The following is an 18,135-nucleotide window of genomic DNA, read 5'->3' as shown; positions in this document are numbered from 1 at the left end:
AGTGCTTTGTGGCAAGGACTGTCTCTTACTATATATTTGTACATAGTCCAGCACAATGAGACCCTGGTTGTGACTAGGGCCTTTGGGTGCTACTGTAATACATAATATAAAATAATTCCATATTAACCAATCAGTCTTCTTGCAATTGTATTGGGGTTTGCACTCTTATGTGCAACAACAACCCCCGTTCCAATCATCATATAAGTGATTTTGTAACGTGGATATAGCAAAGTTCTTGCAATAGTCGACTTGATTTGTAAGTATTCTAAATCCATTATATTGTATTTAAGACACGTGAAATAAGAATAAAAAGAAAGTTCATTGACTAACACCATAATGGAATGAGTAATAGCATTCTTTCCCAATGGTATTTCTCTCACATAGATAAAAATATAAATAACAAGCCTCAGGATGTTCTTATTTATTGTTCTTCCTGCTTGTTGTTAATCAAGTTAGTTTACCAGAGGTTGTGTGCCTCACATTGTAGCGTCTCCCCAAGGAAGTCTACAAATTAGTGATAAAAATGGGATTCCTGGATTAGTAATCGCTGTTCATTTTGCCCTAGTCAGCAAACCAACACTGTTAAACAACATTAAGTAAGTGCACAAATCTTCGTATCAGAAAGGGCCCAATTCAGGCCAACAATTTTTAAGCCCTCTTTGAAATTAATTGCAAATGAGTAAATCTTTATCTCTCTGTTAGTGATATTTATTAAGCATAATAGTGGGGGAGGAGGGATAGCTCAGTGGTTTGAGCATTAGCCTGCTAAACCTAGGGTTAAGAGTTCAATCCTTGAGGGGGCTATTTAGGGATGTGAGGCAAAAATCTGTCTGAGGATTAGTCCTGCCAGTTGGACTAGATGATCTCTTGAGGTCCCTTCCAACCCTGATATTTTAATGTGTCAAAATAACAAAACTGAAAGCAAAAGGATTTTACACAGTGACTCAGCTTTGCACTTCCTGTTTTAGTAATGAACTGGATTCATAACAAAGGCCAGTGTTTTGCATTTTAAAAAGAACTGCAGTCACATTCATTGAATTTTACTTTTTTATATATTAATTGCTCTTTTATTCGTTATACACTTTTAAATTGCAAAAATACAAAATATAAAAAATAGACTTCTAAAAAATGCATTTTAATACTCTTCCCTTTTACACATTCTTTCTGCATTTTAAGCATTATTGCACAGATTCCCTTTTTATTTTTTAGTATTTCTTCCCAGCCCCCATTTTTTTCATTTCATAGGCCCCAGTCCTATGCTTTACACACATCCTCAATGTTACTCCGGAGTAATCCCATTGAAGTCAATGAGCTAATGAGTTCACAGAAAAAAAAATCTAAAAAAATGCAGTTGAAGGTGACATGTAAAGAATAATATTATGGAGAAAAAAGAATTCAAAGACTGCAACTGAAGTTTCTTTTTCAAACGTAAAACACTGAATTCTTTTAAATCCAGTTGCACCAAAGTCACTGCGGCTAGGTTTAAAATAAATCAATGGGAGTACAGTTAAGCATTTGCACAGCTGTTTGCAGGATCGGAGCTGTAGTATTTTTTTAATTGTTACAGATTATTTCTTATTGCAGTTTTTCCTTCTTTCGCTCTCTCGTTTTTTCAGTCTTTTTAAAGGACTTTTTTGATCTTGCATTTCTTTTTCTTTGAATAATTCCTGCCTCTTCCCCCGTTTTAGCACTATCACACTTCCATTTTTTCTCCACGGTGCCTTTTTTAGCTTGCATCCCTCCCATTTCTTAGCACTGGTTACTTCTTCGAATTACTGTTTCTTTTTGCACTTTTACCTCCTTCCTCGCTATCTCTTTATCTTAGCCGTTGCTCGATGGGTGCATTTCCCACCTCTCTATAAATTACAGACTAGACTACATTCTTCTTGCACTTTTCCCAGGAATCTCCCTCTTGACGTCTCTCTCTTGTTTCTGGCACGTCCCCATCTCCCCTTTTCCCAGCTGCTCGCCTCCTGCTTCGTGACTACAGGAGCGAAGGGGAACCTCCGCTCCGGTCCGTGCTTTGCAAGCGCCCTGACTGGCCCCGCGGAAGCCCCACTGCCCCGATCTCGTCTGCAGCGGCCGGGCCCCACGGAATCCCTCGTGCCCCGAGTCAGCTGTTCGCCCCAGCCCAGCTGAGCGCCGTGGAGCCTGCGCGAGGCGGAGACTGAGGCAAGGGAGGGAGAAGATGGCGGAGGCAGAGTAAGTAAGGGGGCTGTGGCGACACTTGCCCTGGGGCTGGGCACTTGCAGGGGGAGTGGCGAGGGCGGTGAGCCGGGGGGAGATACGGACTGTGCCTTCTGGGGGATGCAGCTGGGGTGGGACAGAGCCGCTGCCGAGCTGCACCCCTGATTAGGCTGGTGGTGTCTCGCTGCTAAAACCTTTCCCCCTAGAGGGAGTGACTTCAGATGCCGTGTTCAGTGGGGTGGCGCCGGGGTTCCCTCTTTGGGATCCTATGTAGTGAACTCCCCCAGGCGGGAGTCAGCCCTGTATAATAAAAAGCAACAGAGGGGCCTGTGGCACCTTTAAGACTACCCTGTTTCCCCAAAAATAAGACATCCTCCGAAAATAAGGCCTACTTACAGTTTTGCCTCTCGTTGTAATATAAGGCATCCCCCCGATAATAAGACCTCCCCGATAATAAGGCATCCACCGATAATAAGGCATTTTTCATTTCTGAAAAATAAGACATCCCCTGAAAATAAGACCTAGCGCATCTTTGGGAGCAAAAATTAATATAAGACACTGTCTTATTTTCGGGGAAACAGGGTAACAGAGGTATTGGAGCATAAGCTTTCGTGGGTGAATAGCCCACTTCATCAGACGCAAGCCCTATATTATGTGTCAGAAGGGGCCACGTCCACATCCGGCCCTGGGTACGGGTCAGATGCTGCCCTCTGGGCACACAAGCCCCTTGTTGACTGGAGCAGGAATTGTCTATGTCTGTCCAAGGGCAGAATTTGGCCCTAAATGATTAATAACAATGTGCTGCTTCATATCGGGCCCAGTCCCAGTCACTAAAAGTTGTTGCCAGCCGACTTCTTGGCGTATGCAGGGCCGGATTAACTCTCCTGTGGGCCTGCGGCTATTAGATTTTGTGGGGCCCTTGTATACAAGTCTTTTTCCTAATTTAAAACAAAATGACCACAGTTATGTCATCCAGGTTATTAACACTATACTAAACTCGGCTTTTAATTAACATAAAGCTGTTCTGTGGTTACATTTCAGTCTTAAAACATGTAGAATATAGTTAAATTAATTCAAAATAGCCTACTTCTTACCTTAGAACATCTGTTATATTAGTTTCTTTCTGGGAGGGAGTCTGGTGCAGGAGGGGGCTCCGGGCTGGGGCAGAGTGTTGGGGTGTAGGAGAGGGTGAGGAGTGCGGGCTCTGGGAGGGAGTTTGGAGCAGGTGGGGATTCTGACTTGGGGCAGGGGGTTGGGGTGCAGGGTCTGGGAGGGAATTTGGGTGCAGGAGGGGATTCTGAGTTGGGGTAAGGGGTGTGAGGTACAAGCTACAGTCGGGAGGCACTCACCACAGGTGGCTCCCAGCCGTCAGCACAGCAGGGCTCAGGCAGGCTGCATGCCATGGCCCCATGCCGCTCCCGGAAGCGGCCAGCTACTGGCATGTCTCTGTGTGCCCCAAAGGTGAGGGGGACAGCATGTCTCTGTGCGCTGCCCGCGCCACCCCGCAGCTCCTATTGGCCGGAACTGACCAAGGGGAGCTGCAGGGATGGTGCTGGGGGCATGGGCAGCACGCAGAGCCATCTCTTTCCCCCTCCCCTTCCCTCTTTCCCCCTCCCCCAGGACTGCAGGGACATGCCAGCAGCTGGCCCCTTCCGGGAGCAGTGTGAGGCCACGGCATGCAGGCAACCTGCCTGGGCCCTGCTGCACCAGGGCCCCCCTTAGTCCCTGCATTAATCCGGTCCTGGGCCTATGTGATCTTCGGACAACAGGCATCTCTCTGAAAAATCCACCACCCGCAGCAGATGCTCTAGTTGGCAGACTAATGAAGGTCTGAATTCACCTTGCCATCTAGCTACTCTCTTATCTCTGAACGTGTGCCAGAGCCACCATGGCAGGCTGTAGTGGAAAAATTTGCACTGCTATTGTCTGTCCTGAACCTGTTTTGTTCTATGTTTTTGCTTTCCAGGGCTGTCAGGCTGGTACTTCTCATAAGCACTACATTGACTTTATATATATATATAAAAAAAAAAAGCCTTCAAATTAATCCAAAATGATTCAGAGTCTCCTTCCAAATGAATGGGACTTTCAAGGCCAGGAATCAGTAAGGAGCAGGACAGGGAAAGCTGTATAATTATTGGTGCGGTGCCTGAGTGGTTAAGGTGCTTGACTGCAATCCCGAAGGTTGTCTCGGGTGCAAGTCTAACTTGATCTCACACTGAAAGGCTACTTCCAGTTCACTCCGCTGCAAACTGGGTACCTGATTCATTGGGTTAGGGCAGTCAAAGTCAGTCTGATGTGATGCTGGCCATATCACTCGCTTGTGTACTGTTGGCTAAGAAACTGACATGCCTTAACGACCTCAGCATGAGAAGCTATTGGTTTGGAGGAACTTTGACTTGGCTTTGAGGTGAAGTTCCTGGATTTTAATGTCAGAGAGAAACTTAGTCCTGGTCTACATTAGAAAACTCCCTCGGTGTCAGAATGGTAGCTTTTCATTTCCCGGTTCTCATCACCTGGTGCTAGATTTTTAGTTTAAGAAACTCAGTCTTCTTTTCCACTCCACCATGTTCTGCATAACATCTATATATTGCATAAGAATAGTTTATCTGTGGGATTCACACAAATGAGCCTTATTGATTAGCTCAACTGGTAAACTTTGGAGCAGTTTCAGGATGCTTTTCCTATTCGAGACATTGCAGTGACTGGGAAAAAATCTCCGGTAATAATTTAATTATTGTACACGACGCCCAAAGCCTTCACTTGGCACAGTTTCCCCTCACTAAAAAGTTTGAGTTGAAGTGGTGTGCCACAGAAGGGATAAACTGGAGCCGAGCCTGTCTTGCAAAGGTGCCAGCTTTCCTACGTTGTTACAGCTTTGAATATCCATTTTCAAGAGGTGATGGCACAGCAATGTTGTAGGGTCAAATTGTAAACTGTAGTGGCGTTATTCAGACCTGGATGGAAGCTTTGGATAAAATATAACTGATTTCGATTAATGTGTGTGTATATATAGGCACACACTCTTTCCACACCCACAGCTGTAACTTCTCTCAGAAATCTTAATCTCCGCAATTAATACAGGAGGCACAGTAATAATACATTGCAAAAATATAGGATCTTGGTGCTTTTTAAAGATTGGTCAGTTGTTGTCCCTTATTTATAGGTGGGGAAACTGAGGAACAGAGGTAAATTGATTCCCCTTAAAATCACACAGCAAATCAATGGCAGAACCAGGAGTAGAACCTAGGAGTCCTGTGTCCTCGTTGCCTGCTCTTAACCAATACACCATGCTGCTAATTCAAGGCAAAGCACTTGCTGCTGTAAACATGTTCATACTCTGTAAGTGCCTCTGCACTAGGGAATTCCTTTCTTGATCTGAGCGGTCAAGGTGACACTGGTAAAAATGTTTGGTCCACAGCAGAGTTTGCCCGGTTAATAGCACCACTGCAGCTGCACTGTTGCTGTAAAACAAGTAATTTCCTGCCATGGGCAAGGCCTGTGATTGGTTGATGAATGTTGCCAGTTGTTTCATAAATCATTGTCTGCTGAATTATTTTAATATTGTGTATGCTGGCATCATTAAACTCTATCCATACTACTGCCAATATGTTTTCTCTAGTAACTAATAATAATAATACCAAGCTGTATATAACATTTTTCACCAGTAGGTCTCAAAGCACTTACAAAGGAGATCAGTATCATTATCCCCATTGTACAGACGAGGAAACCAAGGCACAGGTAGGTGAAGGGACTTGCCCAAAATCACCTCACCTACTAATGGCAGAGCCAAGAATAGAAGCCAGGTCTCCAGAGGCCTAAATAGAAGGCCACATTGCTCCCCAGTGTTGACCCTTCAGTCCCATGCTTTTTATTTTACTTATTTAAGCAATGACATATTCTTACTTGGAACTTCAGTGATCATGCTAGAGGTCCATGGCTTATCCCGCTAATCAGATTTGATAATGTTTTGCTGCTGCTCTTGCTGTCTTCTCATTTTGTGCGATGCTCATTATCTTGCCCTGCTCTCCTCTTTCCCCCTCTTTAGGGGCAAGAGTGACGTGACATTGCAGTGGCAGCAGTGAGATTAAAAAAAAGTCTTAGTCATTTAAGATGTTGCTGCTCCATTCTAGATAACTAAAAATGTAATGGAGATTTATCCTCTGTGCCATCATGCCAGAGCTGCATCAGATCTGGTAGTGTTGTAAATTTGGCACTGGTGTAAATGACTACACAAGATGCAGGAGGACAGAAAAGTAGGCCCTCTGTAGCCACAATAATGGCAGCATTTCAAGTTCACAAACCTGGGTCGCACACTTAACTACTCACAGGTGTAGTCCTATTGGAGTCATTATGACTGTCCACATGAGTAAACTGATGCCCAAATCCACAAGAATGAAATTCTATATGGATAGGGCAACACTTTTTTTATGTGGCCTCTTCGGTAACCCTCTCAAAAAGTATGGATTTCTGCCTAGCCGTGGATCATAAGACAGTATTGAAGACAGTATGGTGTGCTCTAGGAATGGAATGGGGAAACAAGGAGTCTTCTACTTCTGTCTCTATCCATGTGGCCATGAGTCAGAGTTATCGAAAGCTGCCACTAGTTGGCCGTTTCAAATTTTAAAACAATGTTTGTTTTCTTTAAAGTTCCAGGTGGCTAAGCTGTCCATGTCCTACAAGAATGTAATGTTGAATCCACGTAAAACAATAGTTTTGATTGATGGTTTTAAAAAAGATGCTTGGGAAGGAAATTCTGCCATTCATATCTAGTGTGTACAGAGCTGGGCATGTATGTATGGAGTGCTCTGATGCTGATGGGAAGGTGGAGTTTCTTTACCTCTTTGCACTGTTTGTTTTGTAGCTGAGAATCATTTTTCTTAACCCACTATTACAATTTTAATGAAATCTGTGTTGCCTTCATGAGAATTTCTGTGTAATGGGACTGTGTGCCCTTCTAGCTTCCAAAGACTCACCTTCTCAATTATTACAAAGGTTGTTGGCTCCACCCTGCAAAATTTTTCTCAAATTTCATTTCCCCACTCTACACTGTGAGCTTTTTACTGGCTTCTTTTGAAGATCAAAGAAGTGTGTAACTCCACAGCTGCTTTGAAACTAGATGCCTCATTCTCTTGTGAGCCACCTACACCCTGGTACCACTTCACTGTCTTCTTTCACATCAGAGTCATCACAGACTCAGTTTTCTCTGAAGCAAGCACCTCCTCCTGAGTAGTTTTAATTTCCTGTTCTTGCGCCATATGGTCCCACATCATCAGCCATGCCGTCCCACTCCTTCTCGGGTTTGGTTTTTCTCCCCCTCCAAAGTATGTAAAGCTGTTGCTAAAACTGTATTTTTAGCAGCATATTCATCAGCTTAACGCATGATTGTAGACAGAACTGCAATAGCATTGTTGCACAAAGAGCTAGTTCTGTTGAGGTTTGCCTTCTTCAGAAGGTAAATTCTATCTTCTGCCAATTCAGAAAAGCTTGACTTATTTTTAAATGTATTTTTGTAAAAATGTCTTTTTTTTTTTTTCACAGGGTTTGGGGTACATCCTAAATTGGGAGAGTTAAAATACCGACTACAAGTGGATCCTCCCCAGTCACACTGGTGGATATTGCCTCGTGCGTCATGGCAGAAAGCGATGCAGCACCAACCATATCAAAAAAGTGTGGTCCATACATTTCATCTATAACCAGTCATGGCATAAACTTGGTGATTCGTGGATTAGTGCTGTTTTTTATTGGCGTGTTTCTTGCATTAGTATTAAACTTGCTACAGATTCAGAGAAATGTCACGCTCTTTCCACCAGATGTGATCACAAGCATCTTCTCTTCAGCTTGGTGGGTACCACCTTGCTGTGGCACAGCCTCAGGTAATGTCAGAAGGTGCCAACTGTCTGTATGTTTCGTGTGTGTGTGTGTGTGTGTGTGTGCGCGTGGGGGTGGTAGTGCGGAAATTAAAAATCCTTCATTAATAGAAAAATATGGACGATTTAAGATTTTGGATCTAGTCCTGCTCCCTTTCCCATCTATCTGTTTCCTCTCCAAAAGATCTTTGTACATTTTTACAGAAGTTGTAGGGTGAATCATAGAATCGTAGAAGTGTAGGACTGGAAAGGACCTTGATAGGTCATCTAGTCCAGTCCCCTGCACTGAGGCAGGACTAAATATTAGCCCTGCTGTGCTGAATTCTTGAGTCAGAAGATTATGCTCAGTTTTCAGGATTAGGAATACAGAGTTTGGCAATCCACTGAAATCCATAGGATTGTATCCTTGAGGCTAGATTACTGCCATGCCCTTTGTGGGCAACTCTGGAAAGGAACCTGGAGATCCCAGATTTTGCAGCATGGAGTAGTTTGCCTTGTCTGGTGTAAGCCGTAATGAGAGTTTGCCATTTTTGCCCCAGCTTCCTGTTTGCTTCTGAGTGCGGGTCAAGGTGCAGGATTAGATCTGTAAAGGTCCACGTGGTCTGGAATGCAGCTGTACCCCTATATCCTAAGGAGATATAGGCGCAAGGTGCTGCTTTGCTCTTGTCAGTGGTACATTGTTAACAATGGATGTCCTCTGAAATCTGCTCCGTTTAAAAGTCTGACAGAGTTTGGGCTTCAGAATACAGTGTAAGACCTTTCCCATGGGTCAATATAACACTTTACCAGTGGATTATTCTGAGCAGCTGGATGGGGGAATTCTATTATAAGTAGACCTTTATTTTAAAGACAGTATCTTCCTTGAGCTTGATTTTAATGAGAGTGAGGAGTCCATTTGCCTCTTTGGGTGGTACTACAAATCAGTAAACTTACCTTTGGTCTATTGGGTACTTCTGGCATCAAGGTTTTGCTAAAGGTAATTTTTAAGTCGAATATTTTATCTAATTACCTTTCTTTTGGTATGGTGTTGAATCATTTCACCACAGATTTCATAGAAGAGCCTGATCTGAAAGGAAACTGTCCAAATAGCTGTCTCAATATGTCAGTTTTGTTCTCTCTGTCTTTGGAATATTTTGGTCACAGTTATATACTTGTTGTATCTGTAAGTTGCCTGTCTAACATAGCTCTTATTCTCTAATCTTGCTGCTATGGTACCCTGTATTTGCTGCATATTTTTTTATGCTTAAATTGGTTGTCTTGGCATAGAGCTCATGAGGGGTTTGATTTACTGATAGAGCAGTTTGATTTGGCCATCTCGAAGGATTTTTTCTTTCCTATTTGTAGCGGGGCTCAGCTATCCAACAACATATCTATTATGTCTTTTTACAGTAAGTGATCTCAGGTTTGTTTTGTAAAAGAGAATACATGGATGTAGCTCTGTAAAATTATCTGTTAGTAAGATGGGCTTTTTGTGTCCATGGGACAAGGGGAGAGGGGAAACAGGCTCTGAAAAGATTTAAAGGGTCAGCGGTATGCCTACTGTTCTCGTTTAGTTACACACCATGCTCCCACACTATTTTCAGTGCACAGTCTACTACAGTTGTTTCTACCTAAAGGATTTGTTCTGGAGGTTGAAATGAGTGTGTCCCATTTGCAATAGTGTCACTCTCTTAGCAAGCAATGGAGACCATTACATACCTACAAACTCTTTACCAGGAAACTCTAAGGTTCAGGCTTTGTCACAGTCTTGAGGTGACAAGCTGAGCTTCTATGCTGAAATTGACTTACAAGGTTGCATGTTCTTAGTCGATTTCTTTCAGCTTTAAATGCTACAGCGTCTCTTTGTAGGAATGTTTCACAATTCTTCCTCTCCTGCTCTTGTCTGTCTAGCATACAAGTGCTACCTGAGGGAATAGTGTTTGCAACCTACTCAAGGCAATCTGCTGGATAACTCATGTGTTGTTCTGTTATCCCTACCTACACAATCTCATTGACATTAATATGTCTCTGGGGTATGACTTCCCCCTCTCCATCACCCCCAGTAAACAGATCTGCAAAACCACAATATTTGTAATTCTTTGAACGACCCCTTAGGCATTAGGCCTAGTTTACTCATCCTAAAGACACCAATGAAGAGAGATTTTTCATAGCCATCCATCAGTGCTATTTGCAGAGACTTTTTTCATCTACCACTGTTAGCTATCAGTTGGGCCCCACGTCCTCAGCTAGAATGCTGGTTACATGACAATTTCTGATGCTGCTTCACTGGTGATTTTTCATTTATTTCTTAAACCCTGTAGATCAGGTTCCTCTCTGGCACATGGAAAACCTCTCCTGTGAGATGCATCCAACCTATCACCATAATAGGTGTTAGAATTCAAAGCTGCCTTCCGAGCCCCTGCTTCTTACATACTAAAACAGCGTAACATTAAACTTTCATGTGTGCCTCCCAGCTGGTGTGGGAATTGTCTTTATAGGTGGAACTACGGTATAGTGAGTGTTTAAGGAAAAGTATTGCCAATGTTTAGAAAATCCCACTTTTAGTTTATTTTCAATCCTTCCTGGTATTATGCACCAGCTCAAAGCTGTTATATATGGAGATACACCTATCTCATAGAACTGGAAGGGACCCCGAAAGGTCATCAAGTCCAGCCCCCTGCCTTCACTAGCAGGACCAAGTACAGATTTTGCCCCAGATTCCTAAGTGGCCCCCTCAAGGATTGAACTCACAACCCTGGGTTTAGCAGGCCAATGCTGAAATCACTGAGCTATCCCTCCTTGTGGCCGAAGATGCTGTAAGGGAATTTTAAATGACAAACATATAGCTGTTTTCATTGAATTTTAAGGCAGCCGTTTAATAATAACTTATGTTTTGGGCCTAAACTATCTGAAATGCCTTTCTTTTTATTTTTAAATCTTGACAGTGTTTGAAAAATATTTGGTTTTTTTATGGTTGCAGAACCACCTTGGTCTAGATTGTCTCTAGTGCAGCTAGGTATTGCAGATGCTTTAATTGTTAATTTTTCTTTCATATTTCCACAGCTGTGATTGGGTTGTTGTATCCCTGCATGGACAGACATCTGGGAGAGCCACATAAATTTAAGAGAGAATGGTCCAGTGTAATGCGATGTGTAGCAGTCTTTGTGGGTATCAATCATGCTAGTGCTGTATCCTTCTATGTGGTAATGAAGTTTGCAGTAACAAATTAGTTTCTGGTGAACCAAAGGTTAAATAGCTGCTCACAATGTAACTGTTTCTAAAATATGATGTATAATGTTTTAAAAGGACATACAGAGTGTAGCTTAGAGTTAAAACTGTTATAGAATGTCAGTAGCTGCACTAGTTAATGAAGGTTATGCATATAAGTTTCTAGAAATACCACTTAAACTGAAATCTCTCACCCTGTTTTTTTAAATATATATTTGTGTCTTTTTTAGAGTTTATTCAAGTACATATGGGAAAGGAGTTTATGCTCTGAGAAATTTTTAAGGTTGCTCTTCTTGCACTTATTGTAAACTCAATACAGTTACAGTTTTAAAGACCAAACTTCACATGTGCAGCAGCATCAATGAAGAGTGTGCACTTTGCTAAGCACGGGAAAAAATTGGTAGGAAAAAAATACTTGGCATTGGTTATTCATGGATCTCAAAGCATTTTACAAAAGCGAATAAGCGTTATTATCCCTATTTTACAGACGAGGGACTGAGATGCAGATATTCTAAAGCAAGTCACTTAGCCTATGCGGAAAGGAGAGAAGTTACAAGTGAATCAATGTGGCATGATGTGAAATACATCATTTTTCTGCCGAATTCTCAAAAATCCATGTACATCTTTACACTAGACTAATACTAGCCCCAGATGAAGGAGTCATGATTCCCAGAAGCCCATTGGACAAAAACATGTCCTCAGAATGGACTGTGATGTCTCACTGGCAACCCACGAGCAGTTGTGCTTTGTGTCATCGTGTATAGGATCTCCCTCTCCAAGTTAAGGCAATTGACTAGTCTACCAAACCCAGACTCAAAGATAAGTAATTAAAAGGAAAATTAAGAATCTCTAGAAGGCTCATTCTTTCATCCAGAACCAGAAGAGAGAATGGATGACATGAGATGCCAAAGGAAGGCATGGAAAATGGGCTGCGTTCCCATTCAAGTGGCCTTACCTTTGGATGGATATTGTTCTTTTCCCACAATACCCCATCCTATCTAGTGTGGCCAGAAAAGTTGGAGCTATCAAAGCTAGGGTCTGCTAATATCCTCTTGCGGGCCTCAGTTCTCCCATATTTGAAGACGTGTCCATCTGGTCACGTGGATGCCACCAACTTCTGACCATCCCCTGACTGTGGGCACATTCAGATACAGGACCCTAAGAAATTATGACATGTTTCTTGAAAATTGGGTGGTGAACTCCTCATGAGTCAGATTACTTTCAGCAAACACCTCTGCAGTTTGCTATCAGCCATTCCACATTTTTAAGGAAACAATGCCTCTTCCATAGCTATTATTAGTGTAGCAACTCTACTTTCTTCTAAGTGGCTTCCTGAAAAGCCTGAGCTTCAGTTCATCTCACTTTAAAATAACAGCATTTGATCTGACTTTGGTCATTGTGTCCTTGTGTCTGCCATTCTCTCTGTTACCATCAAGTTAACCCCATTTCTTGTTAGACTACTCCACTAGATCTTTCTCCAGGCCAGTGGATTCCTGTGGTTGAGACCAGGACAACCTTTTTACCTATACATTTGTCACCCCCTAAATCTAAGTTTAGGCTTATGAATGTTAACAATCTCTCTTTAATTTTCTCAACATCTCTGTAAGAAAGTACCGTTAATTAGCTGATATTTGTGAAGTGTTTTGAAGAGGGCAAAGTGCTACAAAAGTGTCTAGGATTATTAATTTATCATATTTGCATAGCTGTAGCTTTTTTAAAAGCAAACAAGATTCTGAATAAATGTTTTACTGGATAAAAATACTATTCTAATTAAAAACATGTAATAGTTATTGAAATTAAATATATTTTGTTTTTCCAAATGAGCTTATTTCAGTAGGCAACAACATAAGATATATGGCATTTTGGCAATTTAATGCTAGATTTAAAGCTTTAACCTTAGGATATTAAAGGAGCAACAGGTGAGGCTGGACTGTTGTTGGTACTTCTTCATCTGAACAGTAATATTTTTACAGTAAATCTGTCAAAAAATCTGGTATTCTACTTAATTTCCGTCCAGTCTCCTTGTATTTTAAAACACTTGTACAGTTTGTAGCAAAGTCCTGAGACAACATTGTGGGTTTAAAAAAATACTGTAAACATAAAATAACATTTTAAGTAAATATTTTTCTTAACACAGATAAAATAATACTTTACAATTATTATTATAATATTCTTATACCATTTAGTTGTATTAAATGAAGAGAGCCGTGTTTATGCAAGAGCTAGGCGTTGTTATTATGTAGGACTGTGTTATTTTTCAGATCAAAAGTTAATGAAGTAAATATTATTGCACTTCACCTGAAATTGGCACTTTAAAACTGATCCTTAACAAATGACCACAGAAAGTGGATTTTGCCAACAACATACAGTTGTCTCTTACACTAGCAGCGCTTTCAATTGGACTATGGTGGACCTTTGATAGATCACGAAGTGGCTTTGGTCTTGGAATCGGAATTGCTTTTCTGGCCACCTTGGTATCACAGCTTCTGGTCTACAATGGGGTTTACCAGTGAGTCTTTATTTTTCTTCTGGTTAAGTGGTGTTCATGTTCGATTAGTAAACAAGAACATTGAAGGTAGATCTGACTTAACTTGAGCCCTGAACTCGCTAAGACTTAAACGTGTGTAACTTTAATTTAATTGGACTATTCTTGTGAGTGCTTATGTGTGTGTAAGACCGAGATTTTGGTTTGGAGTTCTAAAACTGCTACATTACCAACAGCAAAATAACCTGGATCAAACAGAGAAAGGATATTAGAATGAATGAATGGATGGGTAGTAAATTTGATATTTTCAGTAAGAAATCAAACTTCCTACTACAAGTGTGTGTATCTTTAGGCTAATATATTCCCATATCCAGATTTCTCAGTATGTCTCTGTGCCTAACTTTAAAAGTATGTTTTTTTTGAAGAAAGGATTGTGCATAGGGTTCAGTTCAATGTTGGCAGTAAACAGATAATAATGCAAACTTGTATTCCTTTCTAGATATACATCTCCAGATTTCCTTTATGTTCGTTCCTGGTTACCATGTATATTTTTTGCTGGTGGCATTACTGTGGGGAACATTGGTAGGCAGCTGGCAATGGTAAGTTAGAGTTTATTTTATTTTTTGGGGGGTACTGAGCTTGTATTGTCTGGTTTTAAAAAATTCTTTCCTAATAAACATCAACCAGTTATTCAGATTGCAAATGTGGACTAAGATGGGAGTCCAGAGACAGTGCTTTTCAGTTTGGTCAGCATGTCCCTCCCACCAGCAGAAGTTCTGTCCACTGCTGAGTGCCCCACCTATCCTAAAGGGTTCCCCATTTCATTGTGTTCATTCCATTCTGTACACGCACAAGCCTTTGCAGGATTAAGGCCTAAATAAGAACACCATGTTTCGGGGGAGGAAAGCTGCATAAGCTCTAAGTTAATAGCTAATGTACTTAGGCTCTCTTTTGCTACGCAAGGAGGCATAGATTGTGTACAAAATGTTTACTACAGAACTGTAGTTGATGAGGGAAAAGCATGGGAGTTTGGGGGCCTGAACTGATCTGGGGGAAAGTGTGGGTAGAGCTGTTGTGTCAGTTGCTATGTAGATCCCTCCCTTTCACAGCTGTCTAACTCAGAACTTAATTGTATAAATCCTTGTTCTCAAATAATTTTCACTCTTTGGTTGTTTTGCAGTATGAATGCAAAGTCATTGCAGAAAAATCTCACCAGGACTGAGGAAAAGCAAAATACATCTTTTATACAGGAAAATATATGACAAACAACTGTCGGAAGAATATGCTATAAGGAACATTTTGACTCTAAAATTGCCAAAATGCAGGCCCCTCCTTCCTCCCCCCCCCCTTGAATGGTACACGTTATTGCAATCTGTGATTGCTGCTTCTGTAAGTCAGTTAGAAACCTTGGTGTCTGATTCCTGTGAAGTAACACTCGTATGCAATACATTTGACAATATTTGTTCATAGACAAGATTGTTTTTTTGCCAATCTAAACTAGGTTTACCATCTTTTTCCACAATGTTTCAGTGCCAAACAGACCTTTGAGTTACTGTACTGTAACTGAAAATTCTGCTTCAGTTTTTCTAGGCAATTTGGGGAATTGAAGTTTTTGATAGTTTAGCAAAAGCCAGAGAATTCAGAATTAAGGCTGAAGATATTGCAACTCATGCTGGTAGCTAGTCATAAACATGTCTTTTCCCCTGAACAGAATCACAGCCTTGCTACTGATTAATAAAGACACGCATCACCTAGGGCCAGATTCTGACACTACTAGTCATGCTGAGTAATACCTTACTCTACAAGTAGTATGGCTGAAGTCTGTGGGACTAGTGGGTGGGGGAAAGTTCTATTTTAGGTACATGTATGGCCCCATTTGTGTAATATCTAAGTGTCTCAAACTCTATAATGTATTTATCCTCACTACCCCCACTGTGAGATAGGGAAGTACTGTAATCCTCATGTTATAGATGGGGAACTGAGGCACAGAGCGGCTAAATTTCTTGCCCAAGGTTCACACAGGAAATCTGTGGCAGAGCAGGGACTTGATCCCAGGTCTTCCAAGATGGAGGTTATTGCACTAACCACTTCTCTTTCTGTCTGTGTGTGTGTTGGAATCTGGCCTATATTTTGGGGCTTACCCCCAGTTTCCCTTTTTGGCTTTGCAATTCCCCCTTCAGATTATAGGGCAAACTCACCTTTACTTCAAATAGACACCCACCTGATTGATTTAAGTTGACTTCTGCCTGATTATGCCAGCAGTGAATTAGGCCTGGAACGTCCCTACCTCTTGTCTCTTGACTTCCATCACTGTCTTGATGTTGTTTAAGCAAGCTCTTTTATTGCATTTTAATTATTATTATTTTTAATCTTCCATGAAAGATTTTTTTAAAACACGTTACAGTCACATAAGGAGACTGAAGTTGGTCCAAAGAACAAATATATGTTTAGATAAGTTTTATAATGTCTATGTATGTATTGTACATGAAGCCTGATATAGGCAATCTTTTTTCGGTCTTGTGTGCTTATATTTGAAGTCTATAACACATGTAGTGAAATGCCTCCAATAGCATGTAACAATAAGAGTTATCAGAAGGAAAAACTTTTGCGTGGACGCAGCTTTTAAAATTTTTAAATAAGCAAATGATATTTGGAGATCTCAGTTCAGCAGCTCCACAGTTTTTCATTGGCTTATTACAGCTCCATGACATTTCAGTGCCTCATGCACGTTTTCACATATTGGTCACAATTCAGGAAAGCACTTAAGCAGGCTCTTTCCTTTAAGCGAACCTTAAGCATATGCTTAAGTGCACTCCTGTTTAGGGATGTTTCTCCTCCATCAGGGTCGTAATAAATAACGCAACCTTGGATGTTACATAAATGAAGGTTGTAATTCCATTTTCAGGTTCTGGCATTTCACAAGGAACCTGCTGATATATTTTAAATTTATTTTTTTTCCCCATAACATTTCGCCTGATCTGCATTCCTTACTCAGACAAGTGATTTCAGTTGGACTGCCTGATCAGATCCTCAGCATGGTTGTCTTCATAAAAAGTCAATGATTGGCATAAAAGCGGAGATATTGATCATCATTTTTACAATAGCTGTAGGGAAATAATGTGATACCTCATTCCACGGCTTTAATGTTGACCACTGTGTGTGTGTTTAAAACTGGAGGTAAGTCATTTCTTATTTGCTTAGTAATAAGTTCTTCTATCTGTTGGTTTACATACTTATAGAAAACAGGACGTGTATTCAAATGTACAGTAAAAATCCTTGTGAAAAGTGGTTACTGTTCATTTGTGGCACCCACCTTGCAACATTTTAAAATCACATTCCTTTAAAAATGATTGGAATATACTGTCAGCTAACTTCTTTCCAAATTTCAGTTTTGAAACTTTAAGCTGATTGGGCAAAATGCACTTGGGTGGTCTCCTTTATTATAGAGATGTTATTTTTTTAATTCTTATTCGACTAAAACAAATTTGCTGCCGGACTAAAACCTTGTATGTCAAATTTTCAAACTGCATTATAATTTTATGGCTGGAATACTCAGAACCTGAAAAAAGAGGTACATAATGGGAATGCTGACACAGCCTTAACTATAGTGGTGTGAACATGCTGCTATTGTATAGTGTGTAATTATAATATTAGACTGTCTTCAAAATGTTCAGTATAGAATGAATAAGGTATATTTTAGATACAACTTTATAAGCACTATAAACTCTTCACTAACTATGAGTTGTAAGGTCTATGCTGTTTATTTCTGCTGTTAAAAGCAAAATATGTATTAAATATAATTAAAAAAAAATAAACCTGTCACAAAATATTGTAAGTAGTAATCATTCATAATTATACTGAATATCTCCAAGTGTTTCACATGCTAATTTCAGCTGTAGAGCTGGCATGATGGTTTCACAATCCCCCTGTTTAAAACTACTAGATTAAAAACAGGATTACCAAATAAGGAGTGAGACTTAAATCAACAGTGATTCTGACAAAACTTTGGTACTGAACTGCCTTTAAAATTCTGACATTTTAAATCTGAAAGCTGGAAGGGGGAATACCAGGGCTGGATGGGAGAATATATACAAATGACCAATTTTATCTCAAACTGCGTAAGACAGAAAATAAAGATTTTGGAATAAATGGTAATTTAAACATGGAAAAGAGGTTAATTGTGGGGTGTCCCAAGAATCCATAACAGGACCTGTGTTGTATAACTTATTTATCAGTGGTTTGAACTGGGTGGGGTTACCAGTGAGGTGGCAACGTTAGGTAATGCAGCGTTAGTTAGGTTAATCAAGTCTAAAATTTTGAGTTGCTTCAAAGCTACCCCCTTAGCAATTCTATAGTACATATATAACTTTCATTTCATAAACAGATGTT

At 40.7% G+C, this 18,135-nt stretch overlaps 1 protein-coding gene across 1 annotated transcript; it reads left to right on the top strand.

The window, feature by feature from the left end:
• Positions 1-2,059: 2,059 nt before the first annotated feature.
• Positions 2,060-15,008, top strand: INSIG2 (insulin induced gene 2). Its single transcript, XM_034785983.1, has 6 exons — positions 2,060-2,202; positions 7,726-8,060; positions 11,097-11,221; positions 13,604-13,770; positions 14,246-14,345; positions 14,927-15,008. The coding sequence occupies exons 2-6, from the start codon at positions 7,817-7,819 to the stop codon at positions 14,966-14,968; spliced, it is 678 nt and encodes a 225-aa protein (XP_034641874.1). The 5' UTR covers positions 2,060-2,202; positions 7,726-7,816; the 3' UTR covers positions 14,969-15,008.
• The last annotated feature ends 3,127 nt before the right edge of the window (positions 15,009-18,135 follow it).

The sequence above is a fragment of the Trachemys scripta genome, chromosome 11, assembly GCF_013100865.1.
Source record: "Trachemys scripta elegans isolate TJP31775 chromosome 11, CAS_Tse_1.0, whole genome shotgun sequence".
NCBI classification, from domain to species: domain Eukaryota; kingdom Metazoa; phylum Chordata; order Testudines; family Emydidae; genus Trachemys; species Trachemys scripta.
This window is presented reverse-complemented; position numbering and strand designations above follow the sequence as displayed.